At 37.5% G+C, this 27740-nt stretch overlaps 1 protein-coding gene across 3 annotated transcripts; it reads left to right on the top strand.

Moving 5' to 3' along the window:
• Positions 1-903: 903 nt before the first annotated feature.
• Positions 904-27384, top strand: hbs1l (HBS1 like translational GTPase). Of its 3 annotated transcripts, XM_023347309.1 has the most exons (18): positions 904-1047; positions 1660-1725; positions 2982-3113; positions 3233-3484; positions 16320-16428; positions 17432-17682; positions 18275-18440; positions 19665-19782; positions 21981-22127; positions 22921-22995; positions 23116-23233; positions 23665-23733; positions 23829-23933; positions 24202-24292; positions 24454-24562; positions 25356-25456; positions 26112-26256; positions 26380-27384. In XM_023347309.1, exons 1-18 carry the CDS (start codon positions 1005-1007, stop codon positions 26389-26391), a joined length of 2109 nt encoding a protein of 702 aa, XP_023203077.1. In that variant the 5' UTR covers positions 904-1004; the 3' UTR covers positions 26392-27384. The 3 variants fall into 3 exon arrangements, with proteins under 3 accessions (XP_023203077.1, XP_014324685.1, XP_023203079.1); XM_014469199.2 differs by lacking the exon at positions 26380-27384 and having other exon boundaries at positions 26112-26265; XM_023347311.1 differs by lacking the exons at positions 16320-16428; positions 17432-17682; positions 18275-18440; ... (9 more) ...; positions 26112-26256; positions 26380-27384 and adding an exon at positions 5059-7438.
• The last annotated feature ends 356 nt before the right edge of the window (positions 27385-27740 follow it).

The raw sequence follows: 27740 nt of genomic DNA, 5'->3' as shown, positions 1-27740 counted from the left end.
CTTGTTTCAGCACCCATGACCTCTTGAACTGGCAGTGTTTCCAGCACCTTGCAAAAGTATTCCTACAGATAGAGCTTTCTCACATTACAACCATACAATTCAATTTATTTGTTTAAGGATTTTTATAGAGATTAGCACAAAGTAGAGCATAACCATGAAGTGGATGAAAGAGGATGATTTCAATCAAATCTATAAAGAAAAATCTGAACAGTGTTAGTTTTGCATCTACACAGTCCTCCTTACCCTTAAAGGAAAGCCAGTGTCTCAGGAATCATTAATTAGCAAAGGAGTGTATTGTGACAATGACCTTTTGAAGGCCTAAGATGTTTGTTGGAGAAGATTATTAAACACCATCATAGTGACCAAGGAACACTCCAGATAAGTCAAGAGCAGAGCTGCAGAGAAGGGTAAATAAATGTTGGGTTATATAATAATACTCCATACTTTAGATATATAACAAAGCATTGTTGAAACCGTTTTCAAAAATGACAATAGTTTTTATTTATTATTTCTTGTACATACGAATGAGGGATATTGCATGGTATTTTTGGAATTATTACATCCCTCTCCTATATATTTGATGTTTATTTATTTATCTTAGTTTATATTTAGGCTCTGCAAAACAGACTCTGCCTGGAGATCAGTATGAAAAACAGCATAAACTGTGTAGATTATGGTGAAGCTGTTCAGCTAAAACTGATTCCAGGCCACGTCGATGTAAGAGGAAGTTACGTCAGTAATAAAAAAATAAAAATAAAAATAAAGTTTTACTTTTTAAAATAAAAATAAGCTATTTTACCTGCTAATAAAAATTAAAATGTATTAATGTTGTAAAATAATTTGGAGGTTTTTTTTATATTTCTTTATTTTTATAGTTGCCAAATTAAGACCGATGTATTTTGCTTCAGTGAAACGACCTCCAATGGCTGTCGGTGCGGTGATGCACATGTCTTCGCGCTGAATAACTTTCACTCCGGGGCACATAGGGGGGACTCACATGCAAAATGTCTCGCCACAGAAATGTTCGAGGTTACAACTACGATGAAGGTAGAGACCTTTCACACAGAAATGGTTTATATTTTAAGCTAAAAGCCTGGCCTCGTCATGCTAAACATGCTAGCCGCTAAGCTAAACTTTACTGTTGTTTACAATTGCGTTGCTAACAGCTAACACTAGCTTATGAAGCTGGCAAAATAATGTTGCTGTCGTGTCACCTGGTAGGAAATGCAGCTCATTTATATTATGCTTTTCCGCCAAATTATAAAGATGGTTTAAAACTATTGTATCATAAAACCTGCTATCATGACGACTTAACAAATGATAACACTGCAGAAGCTGCTAGCAGCTGCTAACTATTAAATATTTTGTCAGAGACGCTTGGATTCGCTTATTTATTGTTGTGTAGATTCGTCTTTTTGGTTAGAAATCTTCTGAATATATTGGTTGAAACCAATATGTGGGTATTATTGTTGATAAAAGTAAACATCCATAATCCTAGGCTACAGCATGTTGAGGATGTTTAAGAACTGCTGACAAATCAGTCACAGCTGTCAGAAAAGATAACAGCTTTTGTCGATAAACAAGTATATTGCGAAGCAAAATTTAAATTATACAAAAACAAGACAATTTTTTAATTGTATTTTTGTTTTATGTATCTAGACTTTGAAGATGACGACATGTATGGACAGTCTGTGGAGGATGACTACTGCATTTCACCAGCAACAGGTTGGTTTTAAATAATCAGGGGGATTTTATAAGCAATATTTGTATAAGCCACATCATCTACTCACATGTAGAAGCAATGAGCTATGTAGAACCCCCCCTCTTCCCCCCCCCCAACAAAAACCGCTTGCCACTTTCAAGACAAGAAGACTTTCAGAAATATATTATTCCGGCAAGATATTTTAAAGATTACTAGTTGTAAAGTTATCATAGACTGGTAGGATTCTCTTAGTGTAATAAACGTGAGTATAAAAATGCTACATTTTAAAAGGACCATATGTACACAAAGATTTAAAATAAAACATGATCATTTCACTTGTATTTTAAACAGATAATCAATGTCTTATTTTATCTGTTAAAACACTAGTAATAATAATAATGACGTTTCTTTGGCGTTTTGATTTTTGAGACATCTATTCATATTGAGCAAGTGAGAGAACACAACTGAGTGTGCTAACAATCACTGTTTAAATTACTCATGACATTGATTTGCCAATGAATTTCAGTGTAAGTTACTTTGGAAATTCAAAAATTTAATTCTGCTTCATTGTCAATCATACTTTAGTTGCAAGTAGTTGCAAAAAATTTAGTTGTGAATTTTTTGAAACAAATGTTCAGCGGTAAAAGATATGACAAATGTAGAACACACTTCAGTTGAATTGTTAACAGTTTTATGCAAACATGAGGCACAGAATATTCATTTTTGTCATTGTGCTCTGGGAGTTCAACACTTAGAACAAGCCGGGCCAGGTGCTGGGGTTGCAGTCATGCAGTGAGCCTATTTACAGCGATAGCACACTTAGCTACTAAAAAAAAAAAAAAAAAGAGTTATCTTAATGAAAGTGATGGATTTGAGCTGCTTGTGACTCACTGCAGGGGCTTTCCAAACATTCTACTTTTTCTTTGTCGCCTTTTATCAAGTTTCACTGTTTTCTGACTTGCACCTTGTACTTTCAGGTTTCTTATTTTGATGTTTCAAATATAAAGCAAAGAAAGTAATGACATTGCTTGCATGGTTTGTTTCATATTTTACAGTTGTTTTAATTTTTTGACTGTTTGAAGAATTGCTAATATATATATTCAGTTCAGTATAAAAATGCCACCTGAAGGCTTTTTATAAAACAAGTCCAGTTCACAGTATGTCCAATTTATGACAACAGTGGAGAGAGATTTCCATTGAATCATTGATTATTGATTGTGGTGTACTGTGAGATAGGCTTGTTATCAGCCTTTAAGTGAAGGTATTTTTGTTTATTTAGCCAATCAGTTCATCTATTCACGCCGAGAGCTTCAAGCACCTAAAGAGGAGCCTCTGGAGGAGGAAGAATATGAAGATGAGGATGTTCCCATGTCCCCTTGTGTTGACTTCAACCTTGACCCTCTTAATCAAGGTATTCATAAAAAATAAAACTGCAGCCAACTATGGCTGACATAAGTTAATTATATTGTCATTATTTTTATACTGTTATTTTTTTACTGTTACATTTGTCTTGTCTCCTTCATTTCTTAGCGAAGCTGTTCTCCTGTCTGGACCACATGCGAGCAGTACTGGGAGATGCAGTGCCAGACTCCGTCCTGACCCAGGCTGCCATGAAACACGGATTTGATCCACAGAGGGCTCTGGATGCAGTGCTGTCTGAAGACAGTAAAACAGCACCGGTTACCAGAGGTGCAGCAGAAGACATGCCGTCAGTGGGCCGAGTTGCACAAGAGCAGACGCCTCTTCCACAGAGAACCAAGCAGGAGGCCGTTGCTGAAAAAGGTACGCCGGTACTGGATCAAAATCTGAAATTCTGTTCAAAATATGACTGTTACAAACACAAAGTTATTTGAAGTTGACATATTAAACTCATTAGCATCTTATGTTGGTGATTAGTACTCATTGCTTAACATTACAAACTGCAGCCACATCAGATCCTCACAATAAATCTAGTATTTTTGAAAAGCTGTCAGTGCTTCCAAATCCAGTGTGCTAGATGGAAGACAGCTACTAGAGAGTTCAGAGGAATAAAAACAGAGCAACTTGACTGGCCTGTTTGGTGGGTTCTGACGTCACCCCATTGTTAATCTGTCAAAACATCCCTCAGGTCAGATATGAATTTATGTCCCTTGGCATATTCATCATACCCAATAGTTGTTAAAAATATTAAAAGATTGAAATGATCAGCACCTGTCTAAGTTGGCTGTCGGTTTTTGCAGTCTGAATAATCTCTTGAGAAAATACAGTGAAAAATAGTTTTCTCAGGAAAAAGCTGCTTACAGTTAATGTGTTTCATTTGTCTTCACATCTCTTCTGAAAATTGCAAAGTGTATTCATTTCTAATATTACTTCTTTCAGACTAAGGACTATGCTTAGTGTGACCTGGTAGCGATTAATTATAATGCATTCATTTAGTTCAGCTCCAAAAATTTGAATATTGTGGAAAAGTTCAACTAATTTCAGAAAGTGATATTCATTATACATAATGAAAGCCCAAAATTCAGTGTCTCAGAAATGTATAATATTACATAATATAAATAAAAAAGGATGTTATAAACAAAAAGCTTAGCTCCTTAAAATTACATTAATTTCTGTCCACTCAGTACTTGGTTGGGGCTCGTTTTGTATGAATTACTGCATGGAGGCAATCAACCTGTGGTTCTGTGTAGGAAGCCCAGGTTGCTTTGATGGCAGCCTTCAGGTCATGTACATTATTGAGTCTGGTCTCTCATCTTCCTTTTGATAGTACTCTGTAGTTTGTCCAGTCAGGTCGATTTGCTGGCCAGTTAAGCACAGTAACACTTTGGTCATTGAGGGAGCTTTTGGTTTCGGCAGTTTGGGCAGATGGCAAATGAAATCAGCATTTATATAAAACTTCTCAGCAGAGGAAAGCATGAAAATATTCTCTTTGTGTGGAGTAAGATATGAGTTTCACTTTCTGAAATGAGTATATTGTACTGAAGACCAAATTTTAGTGTCTGTAGTAAAGCTGAAAATCACCAGTTTCTCGCCACCAGTCAATCTCTTATGTCTCTAATTCATATGTTGTTGCAGCAGGTTAAGATTTTTATGTGCAACTAAAGGATTTTCCTTTCTCTTATCAATTATATTATTAAATACTGTACATGAAGGTGAATTGATATCTTTCTTGTTTTGATATTTCAGAGGCTAAAGTTTTTTCCGATGCATGGAAAAATATTTCAGACAATCGTTGGTTTAATGTTTTTAGGTGATGATACATTGAAATCACGCAATTGATTAACGAATTGCCTTCTTCCTGTTTCCCTCCTCCTCGTTGATGCCTTCTGCTTTGTGATCCCTCTTGTCCTTTCTCAACTTGGCTTTTGTAAGGTAAGGAGCCTGCTTGTTTCACACAGACAACACACCCAAGGCACACAAAGCTACACAACCAAGTGAAATTAATATGCAGAACATCTTATTGCAACAAAAACCTGACCCGGTGAAAAGCAACTCTGTCAAGGAAAACATTCACCCTGAAAGTTCTCATTTAGGCATCAGCTGTGGTACCAGTTTGGCTCAGCTCATGTCTGAGCATGAGCAGAAGAGTAAAACAGGAGTGAGTGATACAGGGCGAGGGGTGGCTGTTTCCTCCTTGAGCACTTTAACATCAGCATCTAATTCCCAACTGACAACTGCGTCTAACAGGAGTGGTTTTTCACTTGGAACGCTGGCATCTTTACAAATGACTTCAACACCACAAACACCGACTCCCTCCATCCTTTCTGTCTCACTCGGTAATCTGTCACTCAACAGTCCAAACATGTCTACAGCAAGCTCCACTTTGGCCCCTCCTCTTGGGTTCGGAAGCCTCAGTTCTGTCAGGAAATATAGTCCGCTCTCAGTTGTAGATCCTAAAGGAGGCCCATCTTTGGCTGATTTAATCCAAGAACACTCGAACCGCAGTCCAACTTTGCAAAGCTCACTGCTCACCCCTGCTAACCAGGGGAATTCTGCACCCTCCTTGTCTGACCTAGCTTTTCAGCATCAGAAAAGAGGGATTCACTCTGAATCTCAAAGCACTGAAAGATCACTGAACACACACTCTTCCCCATTTTGTCTGGGTGGTACTGTCACACTGTCAGATCTAGCCCAGCAGCATGAAACCAACTGTGCCTCTGCCTCTTTTTTGGCCGCCGGCACTGAATCTCGAGCAAATGCACTGAAACAAGCACCTGGCCTCTCGGAGCTGCTTTCTTTGTCACATTTAGTATCTGAACATAAAGGCGAAACCTCAACCACCTCAAATGGGTCGCTAGGCACCCTCAGCTCCCTTGTGTCACCAGCAAAACCAGAGAGGGCTGATGTGTTGGCACAAAGTACTAAAGAGGGTGGAACTGAGCGCAAGCCTGACCACAAACCACCCCAGCAGGTCTGCAGCCCGTCTAAGCCAGGACAAGCTATCGATTTGAGCAGACTCATGGAGCAGGCCAACAGAATGGGCCCTCATCACCTCGACAGCGACTTCTCCTCACCATCGTCTCCAACTCCAACTTTTGGCTTGGGGCAAGATTTGTCTGTTTTTGCAAAACCTTCAGTATTTGCGATCGCTTTGTCGTTTCAGAGTCACAGGCAAAAGAGGAGGAGGAGAAAGCTATTGAAAGGAAAAATACAAGGCCAGAAGACAAAAAGTGCTAATCAGTCCTTCCTTCTCAAACCACAAAACAAATCCAAAGAGCATTGCCCCCCACTTTTTCCTATTGTACCTTTCCGTTTTGATTCTCCTTCACCTGATGATATCGTTCGAGCTAATCAAAGCAAAGCTTTCACACGGTAGACTCATGGAAAGACTTGAGTTGGTGCTAAATTAGCCAATTTTTAATGGTGAACCATACTCATCTTTTTTAGGTAGACAAAAAAGTACTTAAAGAAGAAATTTAGCACTCGTGAACTTTTTTAAAATGTTGCATCATAAGCATAGCAGCTAGAGTTTCACCTTTGGGACCAAAAGGATGGAAAACTTAATTTGAACAGACAAAACTGTTAAAATTGTACTATGTATTTTTTTTAATATTATTATATTAACATACAGATCAAAAATGCTAACTAAATTTAAAAACGGTGGCAGCTTGATGGGACTTTTTTTGTTCATGAAGTTTGTGTAGCCACATCTTTTAAGAGACTTTTTAGTTGTGTTTCAGTACTTTCCTATGGCAGCCTTTGTTCTTCAGTGTTTTAAAAGCTGAATCTTACTTTTGTACTTTTTGGCGACATATGGCTTTTAAATTTTTGTAGGACTGCAACGAGTTTGATCCTTGCAAGTGAAAACTAAAGCACTTCTCTTCTGCTACAAACCCTTTTTCTAGCCTGCGTAAACTCTGAAAAGGGGAAAGAAGGGGCCGGCTTTGTTTGCAGGTGTGCTGCAGCGATTGGAATATGGATCAGTTAACCATTGTTCTGGTTTACTGCTGCCTGCGTTCGAGATCATGAGGTTGACTTTTTGGTTTAGGGGACACCTGGAGATTTTCCCATGAGCAAACAAGAACGCAGACACTCAAGCACACGTGCATACAGATATCGGAACAGACAAGTGAATGCTTTTAAGTGTTTAGTTTGAAAGACGGATTTCATTTGGAATGTAGACACTTTCAAGCAAAACTGATGCCTTTTAAAAACAATTACTGTGATGTGCACTGGGTGTTCTCTCATTTACAGCTTGATTAACTATGCCAATTTTGAAATAAAGATTAAGAATTGTTGCCTAAACATACCTACCTAGACATGTTTTGCAGTTTTGTTCATGCCTAACACACATCTTTCTGTATTTGCAGTTTGGAGTATGCCAAAACATATATTTTTGTACATGACCAAAAAAAACCTGTTTCTCATTATGAATCAAAATCTACATCTGTATCTTCTGTGAAAAAATGGTAATTGCTGGCCAAAATAGGCAAAACGCTAAAAATTATTTGCATTAGGGTTTATATTTTTGCTACGCTTAATGTTTTTTTCTTTCTTCAGGTTAGGTCAAACACCACATTTTTGAGACTGAACACAAAGGACATTGTTTCCACTTAGCAGTGTGGTTTAGTGTTCTATTTCATGGGCCAGTGTATCCAGGAAAGTGTTTCCATCACCAGTAGACTGTCATTGAGTAGGCAAGATTAAGGTGGCGTCATTCTAGTGTGGTGACAAACATGATGTTTGTTCCAAGCAGCGACATTCAATGTCAATCAATGGATTGTGTTAGCTCCAACATAACCATCTTCAGCCTTTGACTGAAGATGGGCCCAGAAATGGTGCGGAAGTGGTCGGCTGTATGGCCCGCTTTTAATAATGGAAATAAACAAAATAGTGTACAGAAACATGCTGCACCGCTTAGTTGAAACGAGACAAAAGACAACTAACATAAACATAATGCACTAACACAAGAGTTTGCAGAAGTTTTACTTTCACTCTTCAGAAATGCATATTGTCACAATTACAAACTTCAGTGTATTCTGTTGGAATTGTATTTGACAAATCAACACAAAGTGGTAGATATTGTTAACTGCAAGGTTTTTAAAGACAAAGACTGCAAAGTGTGGCATGCATTTGCACTCAACCCTCCAGATTTTCTATGATTTGCCATACATTTGTAATTGGATTTAGGTCTAGACTTTGGGCTTGAATGTGCTTCGATATAAACTATTATAATGTAGCTCTGGTTGTTTTTTTTATTTATTTATTTATTTTTATCCGGATTCTCTACCTGAAGGCTGAATCCCTCTCGTCTCAACTCTAACAGGGTTTCTTCCAGGATTGGCCTGTGTTTAACTTCACCCATCTTCCCATCAACTTTCCTGTCTCTGTTGAAAGAAAGCATTCATGCAGCATAATGGTACTGCAATGTAGCACTGCAGGGTTGGTGTGTTTAGAATGATGTGAAGTATACTATACATGACATTTAGGGACAAAAAAGTTTTTTTTTTTTGTCTCGACTCAAGAGATCATCTTTTGCCAAACATGTTGGCACATATTCTTCCATAATAGTCTGGATTTCTCGAGAACATGACTAACCTTTATGGTTTCAACAAATTCTCCAACCTAAGCAGTATTTCTCCAAAGCGCCTTTTAGTTGTGATCAGCCTCTTAGCTTCTTCTCCAGTAAACACATTCTTTGCCTTTCCAGTCAGTTTTGGTGGACGGCCATGACTTCGTAGGTTTGCTGTTGTGCCATACTTTTTCTTTTTCAGATTGTGAATCTAACACTGTTTCAATTTTATCCACTTTTTTCCCCATCTCCCTTGTTCTTTGGTCTGCTATGAAGATAGAGGCTAATGTCAAACTTTTCTTGCACCAAGAAAACTGTATTTGGGTAAAGAAGATCAGGTGTACTTTAGCGTGTGTACATTTTTTTTTTTGTTTTGAATGAGAAGTAATCTGAGTGTAATCAACCTTCAGGATGTCAGTCTGAGACTAGTGTGGCTAAGGGAAAAAATAAACACTTTCAAGTGTAGATGGGTGCAAAAATGACTTGTCAAACAGGATCTATTTTTTTTTTTTACATAGAACATTGTAACCATGGGAGAGGGGTCAAGGTTTGGAAAGAAGTCATTTTGATGGTAGACAAAGTCTGTTTTGTGAGTAATGATGGGTCTGTTTTACCATTTTTATTGTCGGTAATCTAGAAATGAGCAAGAATCTGATTAATAAGTGGGTGTGTCCAGCAAGTGCTCTGTCCTTTTGTCTGAAGGCAAGTCAGTGTGTGGGTTTTAGCAGGAAGCTGCAGTCTTGGAGAAAATGTCAGCCCAAGTGCATGTCGGCTCCGCACAGCAGCCGATCAGCCTGCTTTATGTGTGTGCGTGTCTTTTTTACACCACCTACGTAGGAAAATCTGATCATGTCTCTCGACTTTCACAGCTTTGACAAAGGCTATGGCAGATCAAATCATTTAGCGTCTTTACAGGCTCTGCATTTCTGCAAGGCGTATCTGTTGCACAAACATTGTTTGTGAAGTGGTGCCAACACTGGAAAATACCATTTTTACTCTCAGCAAATGGTCAAAGGAATGCAGGTGCACTTTTGCTTACATGTCAGCAGTGCTGCTACTTTATTGTGGTGCATGATGCAAAAGAACAAATTGACTAAGAGGGAAACATGGGCTTTGGCTTGTATGGAAAAAGAGATGCTTGAATACCAATAGTCTTCAAAAATCTTATTTATTGTCAGAAAATAATCTAGGGTCAATGTGTAAGGAATAATTTTATGCAGTAAGAGCTTTCACAGCCATTTTTGACAAAATATTAGATGTCTTTTTCTGTTCAATTCATGCTGCTGGTAGTTCTAGGTTAGAGGCTTTAGTAAGACACCTTTTATGTTTTTTTTGTGTTGCTGTTTTTAGATCAAAAAAGTCTCACGGATGTGCAGAGATATTCAGCTTTCCAGCTCAATTCATAATTTATGCCACTGTTTAAATCACAAATAAAATGCTAGTATATGAGAACTGTGAAAAGAGCAGTTTAAATCATCATAGTGGAAAATAAGCATGGTGATGCAAACTATATGGAAAATATGAGATTGTGGTTAGATTTGTCCAACTATTTTAATGCAGCTTAACCAACTCAGTTATGCAAAATGAAGACCTAACTACTTGTTGTTTGGCAGTTTTATTTTGTCTTGCTGTCCTTAGTTGGCATTTTTGAAAGAATAAATTATACTAGTGATACATTTCAGAGTTATGAGCAGTAACTGCATCATGTTAACTAATCAGCACTTTCATCTTTACTCTTCTAGACTTGCATTTTTGTAAGAAATAAAGCGATGGATTTTTACAATTATAATGTACACAACATTAAAGACTGCCTAAAGTGAAATGAAAATAACAGTAACAGTTAATTTGGTTAACTTCTTACAACTACGCCAAATTAAACTGGTAGATATTTAAGCATGTGAGGATTTAATGAGGATTTAACCAACACTATCAGTAATGTCAAGCCGACCTGTTACACAACAGAGATTTGTTGGCGCTAAAAACTTTCTGAAACTTCTCATTGTCATACAGAGAGTATGTAAGATAAATGAATTCAACAGCCTTATTCTAAGTAAGTAAGTATCTTGCCTATTGAGGAGTTTTCTGAAAAGAAGGGTGCCAATGCTGGGTCAGTGCTTGCCTTGGATCTAAGCATTGGTGCCAAAGCAATAGTTTCGAAGACTCATTAAAAGCGGATTTTTTTTCTTCTCAGTTAAAATATTTTTGGCCTGTAGTTTAAATCTCTGGAGTCGTGTTGTGTCCTCTTTGACACAAAAGTGGGAACAGATACAAGAAGGGTTGAACTCAGTTGGAAACATCTGACTTTCCAGTGTGGAATTCCACCTTCAACAGGTGTTATTTCTTTTTTTACCCCTCCAGGGGGTCTTTTGTGGGCTCTAGTGTCCCTTATATGAAAGTAGGCTGACAGGAAAGGGGAAAGGAGAGGGGGAAAGACATGCGGCAAATATCGTCGGGTCCGGGAGTCGAACCCACGACAGCAGCGTCAAGGACTCAAGGCCTCCAAACATGGGTCACGCTATCCTCTAAGCCACCACGGTACGCCCAAGTGGTGTTATTTCCAAGTATAATGTGTCACTAGTTTTTCCTATTGGTTGCTTAATTTACTCTGAAAACGCTGACCTTTTATGAATAAAATGTTGGATAAGCAATGCAATAACAAAAGCGGTTTATAACTGTGCTGTGTTTTAACATTGCCATTTAGTTTTTATGAATCGCGCTTGGAACACAGTGGATAACTCTTTTGTGCTGTTTATAAACTCAGACTTGATACCAGAAATTCTGATTAAAATTGTAAAGAGAGTTTATCAGTTCTTCTTCTGGTTGTTTAAAAGGGAACGTCTAAATTCAGTTTAGGAGTAAAGCAGATGTTAGGAGAGGAGTTTGGAAGGATAAAAATATGGAAAGTGTCATCTTTGTAAATAAACTGTCCGTGAATCTTTTATATTTTATGGAAGAAGGATTCTATGTGTTGGTTTAAATATGTTGGTCAGTGTTGGTTCTCAAAGCAGTTTGTGTTATTTGTAAATATAAATAAAACTTTGCCTTGACATTATACATGTTGGGGTGGGGACATTGTACGTGAAAGTGCTGTTTTGGAACAGCACTTTCATTTAAGTTTTATTTACACATTTAAAAACAATAAGCGTGAGTTTTAAAGAAGTTGTTATGACTCAAAGATGAGTGTGTGCTGAGTAGGTGGGAGAAGGGGATGTTAAGATAACTCCTGACAAGTTCACAGATGGTGATGTGTTTTGGGTGACTCATTTTGAAAAGGGGTCACATAGGCCCTCTCAAAGCTATTTCTTCAGGTACCAGTCTCATTTCCTTAGCAATCATTTTCATTCATGCCTTCAGTATTTCAGTATGAATGAAATTAAATTCCCAGGCGATGTGACAGGTTCTCTAATATCTTTGCTTCAAGAAGTAGATCAATGTCAACAAAGCAAGCAAGGAATTAGATTAATTTCATTACTGTACAACTGAAACCAGATATTTACATGGACTTTATAAAAAGGCACATAACCTTTTTTGTTCCCATCACTCTCTCGGTCGAGATGATCAAAAATATATAATTTTGCTAAATGGCAAAAATGATTTGAGTACATATTTTAGAGTTTTAGAGAACTTTTAATACATTTCTTAAGGTGCCTACGTTTACATGCATTCCTTGAGTATTTGATAGCATTGCCTTAATATGCTCTGACTTTGGTCAAGTTTTTTTGAGTGTCCTATCTTAAGCTTCTCACAACATCTTGCTGGAATTATTGCCCATACCTCCAGAAAGAACTTGCACAACTGAGTCCGGTTTATAGACTGCCTTGCTGGCACATGCCTTTTCAGCTCTGCCCACATAAGGGACTGCGATCAGGGCTTTGTGATTGCCACTCCCAATCATTGACTTTGTTGTCCTTAATCCATTTCATTTACAATGTGATAGTGTGCTAAATGTTCATTTGGAAACCTAATTTGCACCCATGCAAGCTTACCTGGCTGGTATGTTTAGATGTTGCTTCAATATTTCAAAATGAGGTTCTTTCCTTATGATGCCATTAGTTCTTGGTGTTCTTATGGTTGCAAGTTTTCTCTTCTTCTTCCAAATGGAAAAATCATTATTGTAAAACTCTTAAAGCTTAGTTCTTATCAGACATCTTCCACAAACTAATCTGTCATTTCATGTTGCTTTTTGAGTTCTGGCTTCATCAACGCTGAGTTGCCTTTCAACCCATGTCCATATACAGTAGGTCATTTTACTCTGGACAACGACCTTTACCAGGTTCAGTCTGTACCTTGACCAGGTCTTTTGTTCTGTAATTGATGCCCACATTTTGCATTGAAACACATTCATCTCTGGGGAATGGAACCAGTGTTCCTCTAATCTGCATACTGCCTGGATATTCCGGTGGTGTTTATACTTGCTTATAATTGTTTGAACAGATCAATGTGGCACGTTCAGGTATCTGGTAAATTGTATCAAATATGAATTGAAGTTGTTGAGGTTTACATTTCTGACTTTTTTTTTTTTTTCCATAATGTCACACCAGGATCTGGTATTCTTGGGGTGTTGCCTGAAAACACATCCACACTTGTGCTTCTACACCTCTTTAATTAATCTTATAAAACTATGATATAATCATCTGGGCTTTTGCAAACTGTGGCTAGGCATAGGGGTCTTAGTGTATTTCGGACTTTGAATAAAGCGAATAAAAATGATCAAAAGTGCAGACATTGTGGATAATCATAGCTGCTGTGCAGCAATAAAGTTTTAGTCTGATTGAAGGGTTAGAAAATAAGAAAATAAGCTTTTCTTATGTAGTGAATGTGAATATCTTGTTTCAACTATGTTATCTGTAACAAATAGTTTACTTATGTAGTGTTGGTGAAAACATTCAAGTATTGATTTGGGTATTTTCCCTTTTCCCCCCACACATTTCCCCGTTTTGAAAAGACTCATATTTCACCAGTTCCTGTCTTACAAAGTCTTTAGCGGCCTCCAGTGGTAAGCCCAGTCCATCTTTTGAATTCTCCTTTCTCCTATCTTTCTATTAAGACAAAAATACAGTTGAAAGTAAACTTAAGAAATTTAAGATGTTCAAATATTGAATTTAAGAACATCATAGAGTTGATTTTAGTATTAGAATGAACTTCACAACCAACTCCAAAGATTACATGCAGATAAACATACAGTGTAGGATATTGTTAATTTCTTGTTTTTATATCTTTCACCATATCTATCCCTCCTTCCATATTTTGCATCTGTAGCTTCGTGTCCACACATTTTCTCACCAATTTACTAATGCCTCTTGTAACTTTTATCTACACTTTAGTGTTTATTTGAGGGGGGAAGGGATGCTCAGTGTTTGCATATCCTGGGCGGACTCCTTTTATGCTGCTCAAAGTTTGGCCCTCAGGCCAAGTGTGCAGATGACTCACTGCAAGGGTCCCCTTTTCTAAAGAAATCCTGGATGGGAGCATGCCAAATGTCTACTTCACAGTCCAAACAGTGAAAAGAGATCCTGCTCCAAGCGTCAAAGGTTGGATGTGTATACGAGCGTTTTTTTTTTTTTTTCTTTTAAGCTACTGAGCAGTTAATGTTGCCCTTAGGCAAGCTGCTGAAAAAAAAAAAAAAAAAAAACAACTTAGTGCTCCATTGTTTGCTAAAGTATTATCACGTTTTCACAGATCAAAATGTTCGTTGGTCGTGGAGAAGGTTGCTCATTTCTTAAGATCCTGGTGACGATAGCATGGCATCAGACGGATCAGAAAGAATGTTAAATTAAAGTCTGTCAAAGAGAACTTTTTTAGCTGTTAACTCATATTAGTTTTCAATATTTTTCAAATATAATGCTGTAAAAATGTATTTGCCCTCTAACAGATTTTGTCATGCATGTATGTTTCAGAAAATCCAAACAAATTTTAATGTCACTTAAAGTCGCTTAAATAAAATCTGACTGACAAAAAGAAGAAGGCTAACAGATTCTATGTGGCAGCACACTGTGGTTTTAGCTAAAGAAAATCAATAAGGTATGAGAGTCAAAGTCATTGACAAGGGTTACAAAACAATATTTGAGGCTTTGGAACCCCACCAAACCACAGGGAGAGACTGGAGAACCTTCCCAGGAGTGGCCAGTCTACCAAATTTACTTAAGAGCGTATCGATGACACATGCAGGGGGCCCCAGATTAACTCAGAACAAACTCTGCATTTACAGCTACAGTATTTAGTAAGTTTTGTGTTCTCTCAGTTTTTCTTAAAATTTTTCTTGATTAGTTTGATCTAAAATTAGACAAAAACATTTCACAGGACTGGACGTGTGAACTCGCTACTGTTCTTTTTATTGGAGGTTACGGAAACATCTGAAGTTTTAGTTTGTATGGACAAGAAAAAAAAACCCAGCTGCAGGAAGTAGTGAAATTCCCCAGTGAACTCTTTTCTGTGTCATGTTACACATTTGAGGGGAGATGAAACATGAGATGTAGTGACAGACATTCTTAAGTGTTATTTAAAATAATTTAAAATAAAATAATTTCTTAATCCATTTGTGCTCACAAAAATCACTTTTTTTAACATACTGATAAGGTTCAGTTTGTCACCATAGATGTGCTCCTTCTTTATGAAGGGAAAAAAGTCCTCATCAGAGTGCAGTGAGTTGCATATCTATCTTTCAGAAAGAAAGGGACTTTTTCTTAAATTCAGGACAAGTCATTCAGAGACTACTTGGTTAGAGAAAGTCAATTAATATTCTGTTGAATCACTCCTCTTATTTTCCCTAGGGGTATTTTTTTAAGAACTGATGTATGTGTTTAATTAAATCTACAGTATGAATAAAATAAGAAGTCGCAGCTAAAGGCTGCTTCTTTACCGTTGACGGCTTTACTGAAAAAATATAAAAGAAGAAATATATTCTCTGGCTGCTTTTTAAAATAGAAACTAACTGACTGGAGTTGTCTTTTAATCAGTAGTGAGTAAAAAAAAAAAACTGCTTTCACCTCCGTTTCTGCACTTGCTGAGGTGACACCTTTTCAAAAGGATTCATTCTGTGAAATGCTGCGTCACGCTGATCTATTTACGTAGAGACGGGAGGCAACGGCCACTTCTGAAATTAACCCTTTCTGAGCCAGGATGTCACACACATGAACACAGTGTGCAGTAGGCTTGGCTGTGCAACCCAGTCTGAATGAATCAGAAACCTGTCGATATGAGTGGGACCGGTGGCCATTCGGGACTGGGATGACAAAGCAATGACCTCAACGAGTCTCTTTGCTGCACAATATGAGCTTCCGATCTGATAGATGGGAGATTCACAGCACAGCAGGTTCCACTGTGCACTCTCACTTCTCTCAAATATCTACCATACACGCCTATGTGCAACTGTGACCAGTACAGTTATCAGCTTTATCAAGTCTCAGCCCCAGGGCTTCACATCTGACTTAAATTATCTAGGTAATGAATGACATGTAGTGTGCAGTTTTCTGAATCCATACAAATGGCTTCCTCTCTGACTTCAACTGACAAAGTGAACAGTGAGAGGCATGCATTGAAGCCCATTCTCATTTGCAGTCTTCTCCCAGTTTTATGCTTTGTTGCAGGTAAATCATGGTTGCTTTTGTTTGCTTATTACTCTCGTAGCAAAAAGCAGAGATGCGGCTCCCGATAAACTGGACTCCGAAGTGGTTCCCAAAGTCGCCAGAATGACCGTCTCTGGCAAGAAGCAGACTATGGGCTTCGATGTTCCCAGGTATACTAAACCCTTTTCCCTTTCAAACAGGTATAAATTAGTAAAGAAGACTACTCTCAAAAAGTTAAGATCAGTAATTCTATTCCAAATGTAAAACTAATATTGCTCACTATATTTATATACTATATGGTTAGGCTTCCCTTTGCATGAATTCATGCGATAATGCAACGTGGAAAGAGGTGATCACCCTGTTGCTCTGTTAAGGTGTAATGGAAGCACAGCTTGGTATAGCTGGGCTTTAGTTTTCCTAAATGGATAGGCCTGGTGTCTTCTTGAACAGATACCAAGTCTTGCTGGCAAAGGAAGCAGCATCTTTATAAACAAATGTCCAGATGGCAGATGGCTGAGCTGATTTTGAACTTGACAAAAACCAGGAGGCCAACACCAAGTGAAGACATCACTCCCCAAATCATCAATGTCTTTGGCAAACCATAATATGAACCTCACACGTCTTGGATTCTTGCTTTAGAAAGCGATGTGACAATTTTTCATGTCCTGGATAGTTGGACATGAAAACTATCCAGCGCTTGGAGGACTGACTTCAGCAACAGTCCTTGCCTTGTGAATCTCCTTCACACCCTTGAATGAGCTTTGCTTTGCAATACTGTCAAGACTGTTGTTTTCCCTGATACTTGTACATCCACTTGTACAGCATTTCATCTTTATGAAGGCGATTTTACCTCAGAGCAGTGCTCTGTGAACAAACAACTTCTTTAGCAGTGATATTTTGTAGTTTGCATTATTATGAAAGATGTGACTGAGGATTTTTTAAAATGTTTTCAGTTACTGTAAGCCATAAATGAAATAAACAGAAATCAACCTGTGAAACATTTTATGTAATACCTGGAGTCTCATCTTATGAATTGAATTACTAAACATGAACTTTCAATGATATTCTTATTAAATAAGATTATTTTTTATTACATGCTTTGATCTCATATTTGTGACTCAGATCATAATATTCATTGTTTTACACTGACAAAACATAAAATTTTCTCCTCAGCTCAGGGGAAAACGGCGTTGTCGCCAGCCCAGCACGGCGAGGTGACAGCCCTGAAAACACCAAGGCAACTCCGGTCCCCGAGGCTGCACCCAAACGACCCGAGACCCCATCCAAAGCGTCAAATGGAGACGAGATCTCTGCCTCTGCTACACCAGGACGCTCCTCCGGAAAGACGCGGCAGGCGATCAACATCAAGGCAGAGCTGGAGAGGAGACAAGGGGGCAAACCTCTGTTAAATTTAGTAGTTATAGGTAGGATGAAAGCACAGTTGTTTTGGGAAAGTAATTTGGAGCAAATATCTTTATGCACAAGAGTTACAAAAAATGTCCTTCAGTTCAGATATAGTTGTTTTTGTGCAAGAAGCTGAGCAATAAAATAAAGGAAGATTAGTTGCACCTTTATCATCAGTGTTGCTGTTTTAGTTTTGCCCATGTTTGGTATGCATGGATGTGTTGACTTCAGACCAGCACAGTTGCTCAATCATCTTTTCATTCTCAGTTACACCAGAAAAAGTGACTTGGTAGTTTCAGAAGTGCAGATGATTCTAGTTTCCCATAGAGAATGAAACCATTTGTGTTACCACGGTCCCCCTCCCCCTGTTACCCTCCATCCTTGTTCCCATTTCTGTCTGCTTCTCTCCACTTGCACAACTCTTCTGTTTCCTTCTCCCGCCTGTGGTTTCTCTTTGCCATGTTTTATCTTCTCCCCTCTGCTACCTAGCTTATCATTATTAGCACATTCTTCCTCCTTTCTTTATCTGTCCTCACCGCCCTACATCCACTCAGCATCCTCAGCTTTGTTTCAAAACTACCTTGCCTCATTTGTTGTCTCTTTTCTCTGCAGGTCATGTGGATGCAGGTAAGAGCACCCTAATGGGCCACTTGCTTTATCTGCTGGGAAACGTCAACAAGCGCACCATGCACAAGTACGAACAGGAGTCGAAAAAGGCTGGAAAGGCCTCCTTTGCCTACGCCTGGGTTCTGGATGAAACTGGCGAGGAGAGGGACAGGTAGCTACCGTCTGATTGTTGAAACTGCAAAAAAAGTTGAGATGCACACAGATAGTTTTGATGATCGTGAATAGGGCCCAACATGACTCAGTGCTGTAAAAAATATTGCCATCTATTCATGCTATTAACTTCTCTTTGGGTCACTAAGGGTCACCATGTTCATCAAAAAGACCCAACAAAACAATTATTACAAGGACAACATGTTGTAATAACAGTTAGAATATGAAAATAAAATGTGTTGCAAAATAATTCATACACACTGAACCTTTTTGCATTTTGTCACGCTGGTCACAAAACTGATTGCATAAACTTGAAATTTGGTGTGTTATTAAAGTGCTTAATTGTGAAGTGAAAGAAAAATATGCATGGGATTCCATATTTTCTTACTTGTAAAATCTGAGAAGCAATGCTTTCTTTGTCTAGAAATAATTTCAATATTATTGAGTGACACTGCAAGAAATCTAAATCTGTAGAGAGAGCTAAATATTAGGGTGATTGTAAGAAAAGCTTTTAGTTGTTGCAAAAGACTTGGGGACCAGGTGACCATAAAGATGCCCCAGACCTAAGCCTAATTCAGAACCTGTGACTGACTTACAGTTGATGATTACATTGCTCTTTCTCTCCATTCAGCAAATAAAGCTCTAGCCCAAGCAAAACTTGTCAAAAATAGTCTATTGATGTGCACCCCAAAAGACTTGCAGAAGTAACTGCAGGAAAAAAATTTTTCTTAAAAGTTTTGACTCTGCAGCTGAGTACTTTGAATACCTCGGCACGTCACACTTTTAATATTCTTTATTTCTAAAACGTGTTAAAAACCATGTTTATTGTATGAAATGCAAGTAAAATACAATAAAGCTTGCATTTGTGACTTGACAATGAGAAAAAGTTCAAGAGGCATGAATACTTTTGTGAGTCGCTGCATGTCCTCGCTCGGCATCTCTGTTTTTATTACGAGAGCAAAACGGAAGCGAAATATTTTCAGAAACAGAAAGTGACATGGGTGGGAATACATCCGTACTCATCAGTAACATCTGAAGTAGATCGGAGAACCACGCCTAGTTTTAAATCTGCGTCAAAAGGGTTTTAGACGACTCAGCAATCTGATAGCAGGATTTCCTTGTTTATGCACTTTTTACACCTGATACACAATTAAATGTATTTATTTTTAATCTGATAAGAACAGATGGTTGAAATATCTCTGAATTGTTTTGCGTTTTACTCCAGAGGGGTGACAATGGATGTGGGCATGACGAAGTTTGAGACAAACTCAAAGGTGGTGACTCTAATGGACGCTCCGGGACACAAAGACTTCATTCCCAACATGATCACAGGCGCTGCACAGGTACACCCGGCCAAACTCTAAGCAGCCTGCACACTACATATAAATGAAGCCATTAACTGACTGCTGTTACTGGAGAACACTGGGAAAAACATTGAATCTTTTTTTTTTGTGACAGTGATAGCAGACATTCTGAAGACTAGCATATACAACAGTTTAGACTCTTTTTGATTATTCTGTCAATTTTACTAGTAGCACTTTTGATGAATTTTGGATTATTAGCAGCTCTAATGCATACGTCATTACAATAAATGTCTGCTTCTAGTGTGATTTTTAACATGAACATCTTACTAGAATGTTTTGGTGTTTATGGGTTACTTAGGACACTAACTGTTAGCTTAATAACCTAGGATATTTTTTACAAGAGAATTTTTTCATAACTCCTCTCATATCTCAACAAGCCTCTTGATTCAAATCTTTTCTGCCCCTCCCCTGTGCTCCTTGCACCAACATCTTGCCACACCCGTCAGCATCATTTCTGTGGTTTTTGCTGCTGTGTCACCAGGTGTCTTTGCAGGCATGGGTGTGTTTGTCTCCTGTCTCTTTTCGTAAAGAATTTGTGTAATTTCTCTTTTTTCTGTATGACTGTCCTCACGTTTAGCTTCTTTCTGTAGTGAGTAAGGGGTTTCTGTTTCAGACAAACTCCTTAGTCATGATCACATCTATGATATGTGGGCCTGAGAAGACATTTATTGTATCCTATATGTTTGTTTATAAATTCTTGGGTAAACTTCAGTTTTTGCAGCCAATATCAGGGGTTGAATTTACTTAATTGAGAACATATATTTTAACTGTGATATGTGTTTACATCCAGAAAGTGTGTGGAAAATACAACCGCATGATTCAGTAGCTTATAGAACCATCTGAATGACATTGAACTAATCAACTTCTGCAAGATCTTATCAGTCTTTCACAACATTATCTGGTGGTTTTAGCTCTCTACAGTGTGGCCTTTATTCATTGGGTGCTTTTTGGAACTCGTCTGTACACAGTTTTCATGAGGTCAGTTCACATCATTTTATTTGGGTTGACATCAGAAATCAGACTGTGAGTTATCACCCTTATTAATTTATTTTTCAGACATTTCAGTTTAGATTTGCTTACAAGTTTGGGATTATCGTCCTGCTCCATGACTTCGTTTAAAGGAAACTTTAGCTGTTCAACATTAACCACCAGAATACTTTGATACATGGATACCAAAATTCAGTAACAGCTTCACTATGCCTTATATTAATTGGTTGTTGTTGTTTTTTTTAGTTTTACAAAACATTGCTCTATGGGAGGCATGTCAAGCTGAAGCTACATCTTATTATTACTCATCGGCCTTCAATCCCACTGAAACTTTTACTCAACATTTATTGGTATAGATTTTATCTGTTTTACTTTGTTTCTGTTAGGTTTTTAATTCTTCTACATTTATTTGATGTTTTCTTTTCTCATATTGAGCTCTCATGCTATTGGCTCTGATCAGCCGAGGCTGATATTAAAGCTCTTTATAAATAAAGCTGCTGCTGCTGCTGATCTGACCCATTAGATAATTTCAAGTCTTTTTTTAATGACCCCACCAGTTGTTTAGATTGCAGTCACACCAATCACACTGCATGTCCCACAATGCATCACAGCAACTCATGGCTCAAGAAATGAGTGCGCAAAAGCTACGTCCACAAAGAATGAGATGTAGCAGCAAAACGTGTAGCACTTTTCATGTTATCAAGAAATAAAAAAGTCAGCTGCAAAATATGGTGTCTTTACCTTAAATATTAGAATTTATTGTAGGTTTGAACTTAATATTGCACATCTGTGCTGTTTTTTTATAAAGAGAGAGATAGAGTAAAAAGTATTTACCTCCCTTGATGTTTTACATGAGTTTTTCTTTTATTTTCTTTTATTATTATTAAGGTTTTTTTTTTATCAAATACCACCACAGTGTCACATAGTAATGAAGTGGAACAAAAAGGAGACATGGGTTTTCCAAATTTCTTACAAATCAAAGCCTGCATTTATGTTCAGCCGTCTTTAGTCTGATACCCCTAAATAAGATCAATTACAAACAATTAGAGGTGACATTATTAGTGAGTAGAATCCACCTGTGTGTAATTTAACCTGTTCTGTTAAGGCCTCTGAGGCATTAAAGCCAAACACAACATTGTTATTTTGTAGCCTCTTATGTTTCTCATGGCCGTCGCCGTCTCTTCCTCCAGGCTGATGTCGCGGTGCTCGTGGTGGACGCCAGCAGAGGAGAGTTCGAGGCAGGCTTTGAAGCAGGGGGTCAGACCAGAGAGCACGCCCTGCTGGTGCGTTCGCTGGGTGTCACTCAGCTGGCTGTCGCTGTAAACAAGATGGACCAGGTAATATCTGTTTCTCTAATTCAGCTATATCTGAACAGGTTCATGGAATAGTTCTATATTTTTTTTATGTTGTTACAGTTTGTGAAAACTGGTGAGACGTCTGCTCTTGTAAGGCTAATCTTGATTTATCATCCATTTACAGATGGATGTTTGGGATGCTGAAATTTCAATAACTATACAAAACAAAACATGCTTTTTCTCTTCCAAAGAAATACTTGTTGCAGTGCATCACAGTTCTACTATACTTATATGTCAAACATAAAGGGCTTTTAATGTCTTTAGTTTGGTATTCATTGGTATTTGGTATTAAAACAATATAAGTTTTAAGGCTTTATTAATAAATATTCAAATATTTGCTTAAGCTAAAATAAGATGTATGAAAAGTGATTTGAGCTATATTTCTATTGCGCTCACAGGACGGCATGTTTTTCAGTATTATTTATTTAAAATATCCCAAGTGATACATTTTTTTTTGCTTAGATTTTTAGGCCTTATAGTAATTACTGTATATTCTTTTTAAAAATTTTGCAGAAAGAAAACACAAGGTAGCAAAAAATCTAATTTGGCATTAGTGTTGCAATCACAGTTGACCGAATATACTTTCTGAGTTTCAGCACAATCAGTTTTATACTGACATGTTTCTATCCAATGCAAAAGCAGCATTATGAAACTGCATTTGTGTCTTTTTGTTTCCTATAATCTCTGGTATGTTGCTGACAAATTTCAATTTCACCGCCTTGCTGACAGGGAAACTTTCTTCTTGTTTTCTTTCCTTTGTGTGTGTCTGATCTAGGTAAACTGGCAACAGGAGCGTTTCCAAGAAATCAGCTCAAAACTTGGCCATTTTCTGAAGCAGGCAGGATTCAAGGTGGGTTTGAACAAACCTGTTACCCAGTGTTACTGCTCTAATGCTGCTATAAACAATGAGCTGGAAAAAGTATTTTTCGGTCCTTGTTTGGTTTCATCCCGGACTTGTCTATTTCTCCAGGAGTCCGATGTTTTCTTTGTCCCCACCAGCGGCCTCTCAGGAGAAAATCTCACTGCAAGAAGCACAGTATCAGAGCTGACATCTTGGTACAGCGGACACAGCCTGCTGGAGCAGATTGGTAATCCACAGTCACTGGCTTTTAAAGCAGTTTGGCACTTTAATACATCTCTATTTTGACAAATAACATTGCAAAGTACAAATTTGCTAACAGATTTGAGTTTTGTTTTTTGTTTTTGCATGTTGTTTGCACCTTCCTTACCTTATAATATGGAATAGTTTAACAAACTGAGTAAACAGAAACCAGCCTATTGTTTAGTCCCGGCACATTGCTAAATTCAGCGATTTACTAAGTTTGGGTTTTTTTTAGTTTTGCGTGCATGTTTACTGAGTTGTGTCCGTCAAAGTGCTGACCATCCAGACTCTGTCTGGTACCACAGAAAATGATTCAGTGCCATATGTTATCAGACTTCTCCTAATATTTACCAGTCTTCTTCCTACTACTGATGGTTTTGACTTCCTCCTTTTCTGTCTGCTGTTTTTGCCCTCAAGATGCATTCAAAGCCCCTCAACGGTCAATAGACAAACCTTTCAGACTGTGCGTCTCAGATGTGTTCAAAGGTAAAAATCACCTATGCATGTTAAAAATGTTGCAGACGTCCTTTTCTTTTCATATTTTTACATACACGCCCTTACACATGTGAATCTATTTGCAGATCAGGGCTCAGGCTTCTGTGTTACAGGGAAGATTGAGGCTGGTTTTATTCAGACAGGAGACAAAATACTGGCAATGCCTCCCAATGAAACCTGCACAGTTAAAGGTAAGCACTGTGTCAAACTTTTCCTCAATGAACTCTGTTTATTTAACCAAAACGTGTTCCCTCAGAATCTGTATCAGTTAATCCTCTTTAAAATTTCTTATATGTTAGAAGTACGTTTATTTTTGGAAGGGGGAAATTCAATAAATTTCCCATGACTTATTGAGCTTCGATTTTGTTCATTTGTCTGTTTTGCAACTGAGTTTCTGATGATAAACAATGCCACCCTGTGGCCACTGACTGACTTGCGCTCTGTGTCTTTGTGCTGCAGGAATCACTCTTCACGATGAGGCGCTGGACTGGGCTGCAGCCGGAGACCACGTCAGCCTCACAGTCACTGGAATGGACATCATCAAGATTAAGTAAACCTGCAGAATATTTTTAATAAACAAAAGTTGTTTCATTTTTATGATTAATCTACCTACAGAGCATCACTTTTTGGGACTGTGTGGTGACATACAGATCTTTATGTATGTTCTTACCTCAAAGCATTCTGCCTGCTTGTTATTCTGCTTCCCTACAGTGTCGGCTGTGTGTTCTGTGATCCCAAGGAGCCGATTCGAGTCTGTACTCGATTCAGAGCCAGAATCCTGCTCTTCAATATTGAGGTTCCCATCACACAAGGCTTTCCAGTAAGTGTCCCAAAACAGCTTATTCTTAATCTGGTGAATGTGTATGTTTTTTTGGGTTTTTTTCATAGAGACATTGTGTGCTTCTCCTATGACATGATGTAACAGGAGTGTTTCTTTTAGAAAGTTTTTCCAGATTGTTCATTTACAAAAACATAAGAAAAAGTCAACAGTTAGTTAACTATAAAAAAAGTTTTTTTATAGTTTTTTTTTTTTTTTAGTAGATTCTGAGAAAAAAAAAATTGTTTGAGGATTTCCTAAAACGGATCAAATGTGAACCCCCAATGTGAAAAGTTTCTTTCTATCTGTAAATTAATTTTTAAAAAGTGATACATTTCAAGCATTTATCTGTTAATTTTGACGTTTATGAAGAGCAGCATTCACCTTCTGTGCACCAGAAATCTGGAATAAGCTTCCAGAAAACTGCAAAACAGATGAAACATTGAGTTCCTTTAAATCAAGACTAAAAACTCACCTGTTTAGAAATTCTTTGAATAAATGAAACACTGATCAACATATTTTATGTGTGTGATTTTGTTGATGGCACTCATCAAAATATGTCTGTTCAGTTGTTGACTGTATGGTGTTTTCTTTATAACTTTGTAATTATTTTCCTCTTTGCCTTAGATATCCAAAATTTCGACTTCTGGACTTCCAAACTTCTTTTTTGTTTATTTATTTATATTTTTAAGTAAAGCAACACATGACTCCATTGTGTTGAAACTCTCTGGAAGAGATTGATAACCGTTTGTGCAAGCGTCTTAAAAATTTGTTTTTGTGGGGTATTTTTGCACAGGTACTGTTGCATTACCAGACAGTCAGCGAGCCGGCCACTATTAAGAAATTAATCAGCGTTCTGCACAAGAGCAGTGGTGAAGTCCTAAAGAAGAAGCCAAAGTGAGTTTCTGGGAAGGGTGTCACTGCATTTCTTTTACATTTATAAATGTAAACTTCAGTCACTGAGCGTTACTTTGATGCCGCTTCTCATACATTTAAAACCACAACATAACCGTGTGTGTTAGTTCGTGTGTCACGGTAAATTTGTATTGGTTAATAAAATTCATTAGTATATATTTTTTTGGTTCTTAAATTAAGTAAATTCTATATTTTCAAATATGATATTTGTATAAAACATTGAATTAAATTTATAGTCAGGAAAATATGACATATATCAAATATTCAGTTCTTTTAAACAAATGTTGCCATGTTGATGTTTAGTAGTTTTTCATACATCTCTGAAAAAGAACTTTGTTTTATTAGATGTCATCTAGTTTTATTAATTAAACAAAAGATGGAATCAAAAAGGTGTATTCTATCTGATACTTCAGCTCCTATTTGCTGGTATTGCCTTCTGTGCAACACACTTGTTGTGATCGTTAGCCATTTTTAGTGGTAATAAATGTTTGCTTCTCCGTAGTTTTTATTACGTTTTATATAAACAAAGGCTTCAATTTTAGTTATGTGGTTATTTTTTCCATATTATCAGATTTTATGTTAAATACCTACATGGCCAAATAGGTTAGAAAATCTCCTGCTCATGTTTCTTGCTCAGGTGTTTGAGTAAGGGTATGAATGCGGTTGTGGAGATTCAGACCCAGAGGCCAGTGTCATTAGAGCTATACAAGGATTATAAAGAACTGGGCCGCTTCATGTTGAGATACGTTGGCTCCACCATCGCTGCAGGTGTCGTCACAGAGGTAAGATAGAACTGTTTTGGTGATGTGAACTATTTGTATCTTGTACACCTCAGATCGCATGCTGATATTTCCATTTTGTGACAAAGTCTCATCTGTTTCGTTGTGATTTTCTCTTCACCACAGATCAAAGAATGAAGGTCATTTCCACGAACAAAGAGCCATTCAGATCGTGCTCGGCAGCATTCCTGCAGCCAGAGACACTGAGCAGTTCTTCCAAGAGATGCCACTCACTGAGTCAGAGTACCATTTTTATCCATCCTGTTCTCCCATATCTCTGCGGCGGCTGCTTGACCCGACCATTACGATCAACACTAACTTCACCCAGCAAGCACCTTTCTAATAAAGTTAATACAGTAATAAGAAATCAGACCAATTCTGCTTAAGGTATTCACACCGGGGGAGCTGCAGCTGACTATTATCCCTGACTGATGTGGTCTTCTCCTTTATTCAGCTTCATGAACAAGTAAAAACGTATCTCTCTGTATTTCAATATAATTCAGTTTACAGCTATTTTTTTCAGGTTTTTCTATTCAAAAATTTATGTCAAGGTTCAAAAATACATCAGCTTGGAAACAATGAAAAGAAAAAGCAGTTTCTTATGCTAAAAATATGTTTGCATATTAAGTTTGCTCAGGGGTTGCGGGTGGTGAACAGCATTTGAATGGTTTTTAGTTTAAACAAAAAAGGGTTATCTAAAAGAAGACACAAGATAATTCAAATGCTTCTTTAAATGAACAGTAAGGCATCAACTAAAGGGCTTTTTTGTTTTCATTTTTACTTCATCTGGAGGTTAAATTATTTTAGTTGAAAACAATGTGAAATGAACTCTGCATCAGCTGCTTGTGGTTAATATTTTGACTTAAAGACTGGATCTACTATAAAATGGCAACAGAATAATGGCATCAAAGGTTTTGCTGTCACAAACAAAAAGGCATAAAAGTCAGTTTCAGACTCATTTGAATAAATATGTTCAGCACTTGGAAATATGCTGGGTTTACCGCTTGCCTTCCTTCACTAAACTGGAAACCAGCATAAAAAGACATCATAGTTACCACCAACAGCATCCAGAAAATTGAAGAGGCTGTGTATTTCCAGGGTAAATAAATTTCAACATGTCTAATTTTTTGATTCCTGTCTACTTGTTTTTTTTTTCCACTGTCGGTCTGCAGATGCAGATATAAAAAGCTAAGATTTAAGTTAGAAATGTCATCTTTTTTCATTATAAAAAAGGTCTAAACATTGTCTAAAGAGTCAATCACTTATCCATTTAATTGTTTTTTTTTTGTACATTCAGAAAGTATTCACAGTGCCTTTCAGGTGCAAGAACTCCAAACCCAGGACTTTGGAAAAAGAAACTATAATTAGACTATATATAACTATAATGATCATTTACTGTAAGTGCTAGTACTTAAATGATAGTGCTTAGTATAATTTCTTGTGATGCAATTTCATCCATCCATTATCTAACGCCCATGGTGGGGTTG

Source organism: Xiphophorus maculatus, chromosome 15, assembly GCF_002775205.1.
Source record: "Xiphophorus maculatus strain JP 163 A chromosome 15, X_maculatus-5.0-male, whole genome shotgun sequence".
NCBI lineage: Eukaryota > Metazoa > Chordata > Actinopteri > Cyprinodontiformes > Poeciliidae > Xiphophorus > Xiphophorus maculatus.
This window is presented reverse-complemented; position numbering and strand designations above follow the sequence as displayed.

Coding starts and splice junctions, on each gene's coding strand:
- hbs1l (XM_023347309.1), top strand. CDS start 1,005: ATGTCTCGCCACAGAAATGTTCGAGGTTACAACTACGATGAAG. Junction 18,441..19,664: donor ACTGGCGAGGAGAGGGACAG/GTAGCTACCGTC, acceptor GTTTTACTCCAG/AGGGGTGACAATGGATGTGG. Junction 24,563..25,355: donor CCATCACACAAGGCTTTCCA/GTAAGTGTCCCA, acceptor ATTTTTGCACAG/GTACTGTTGCATTACCAGAC.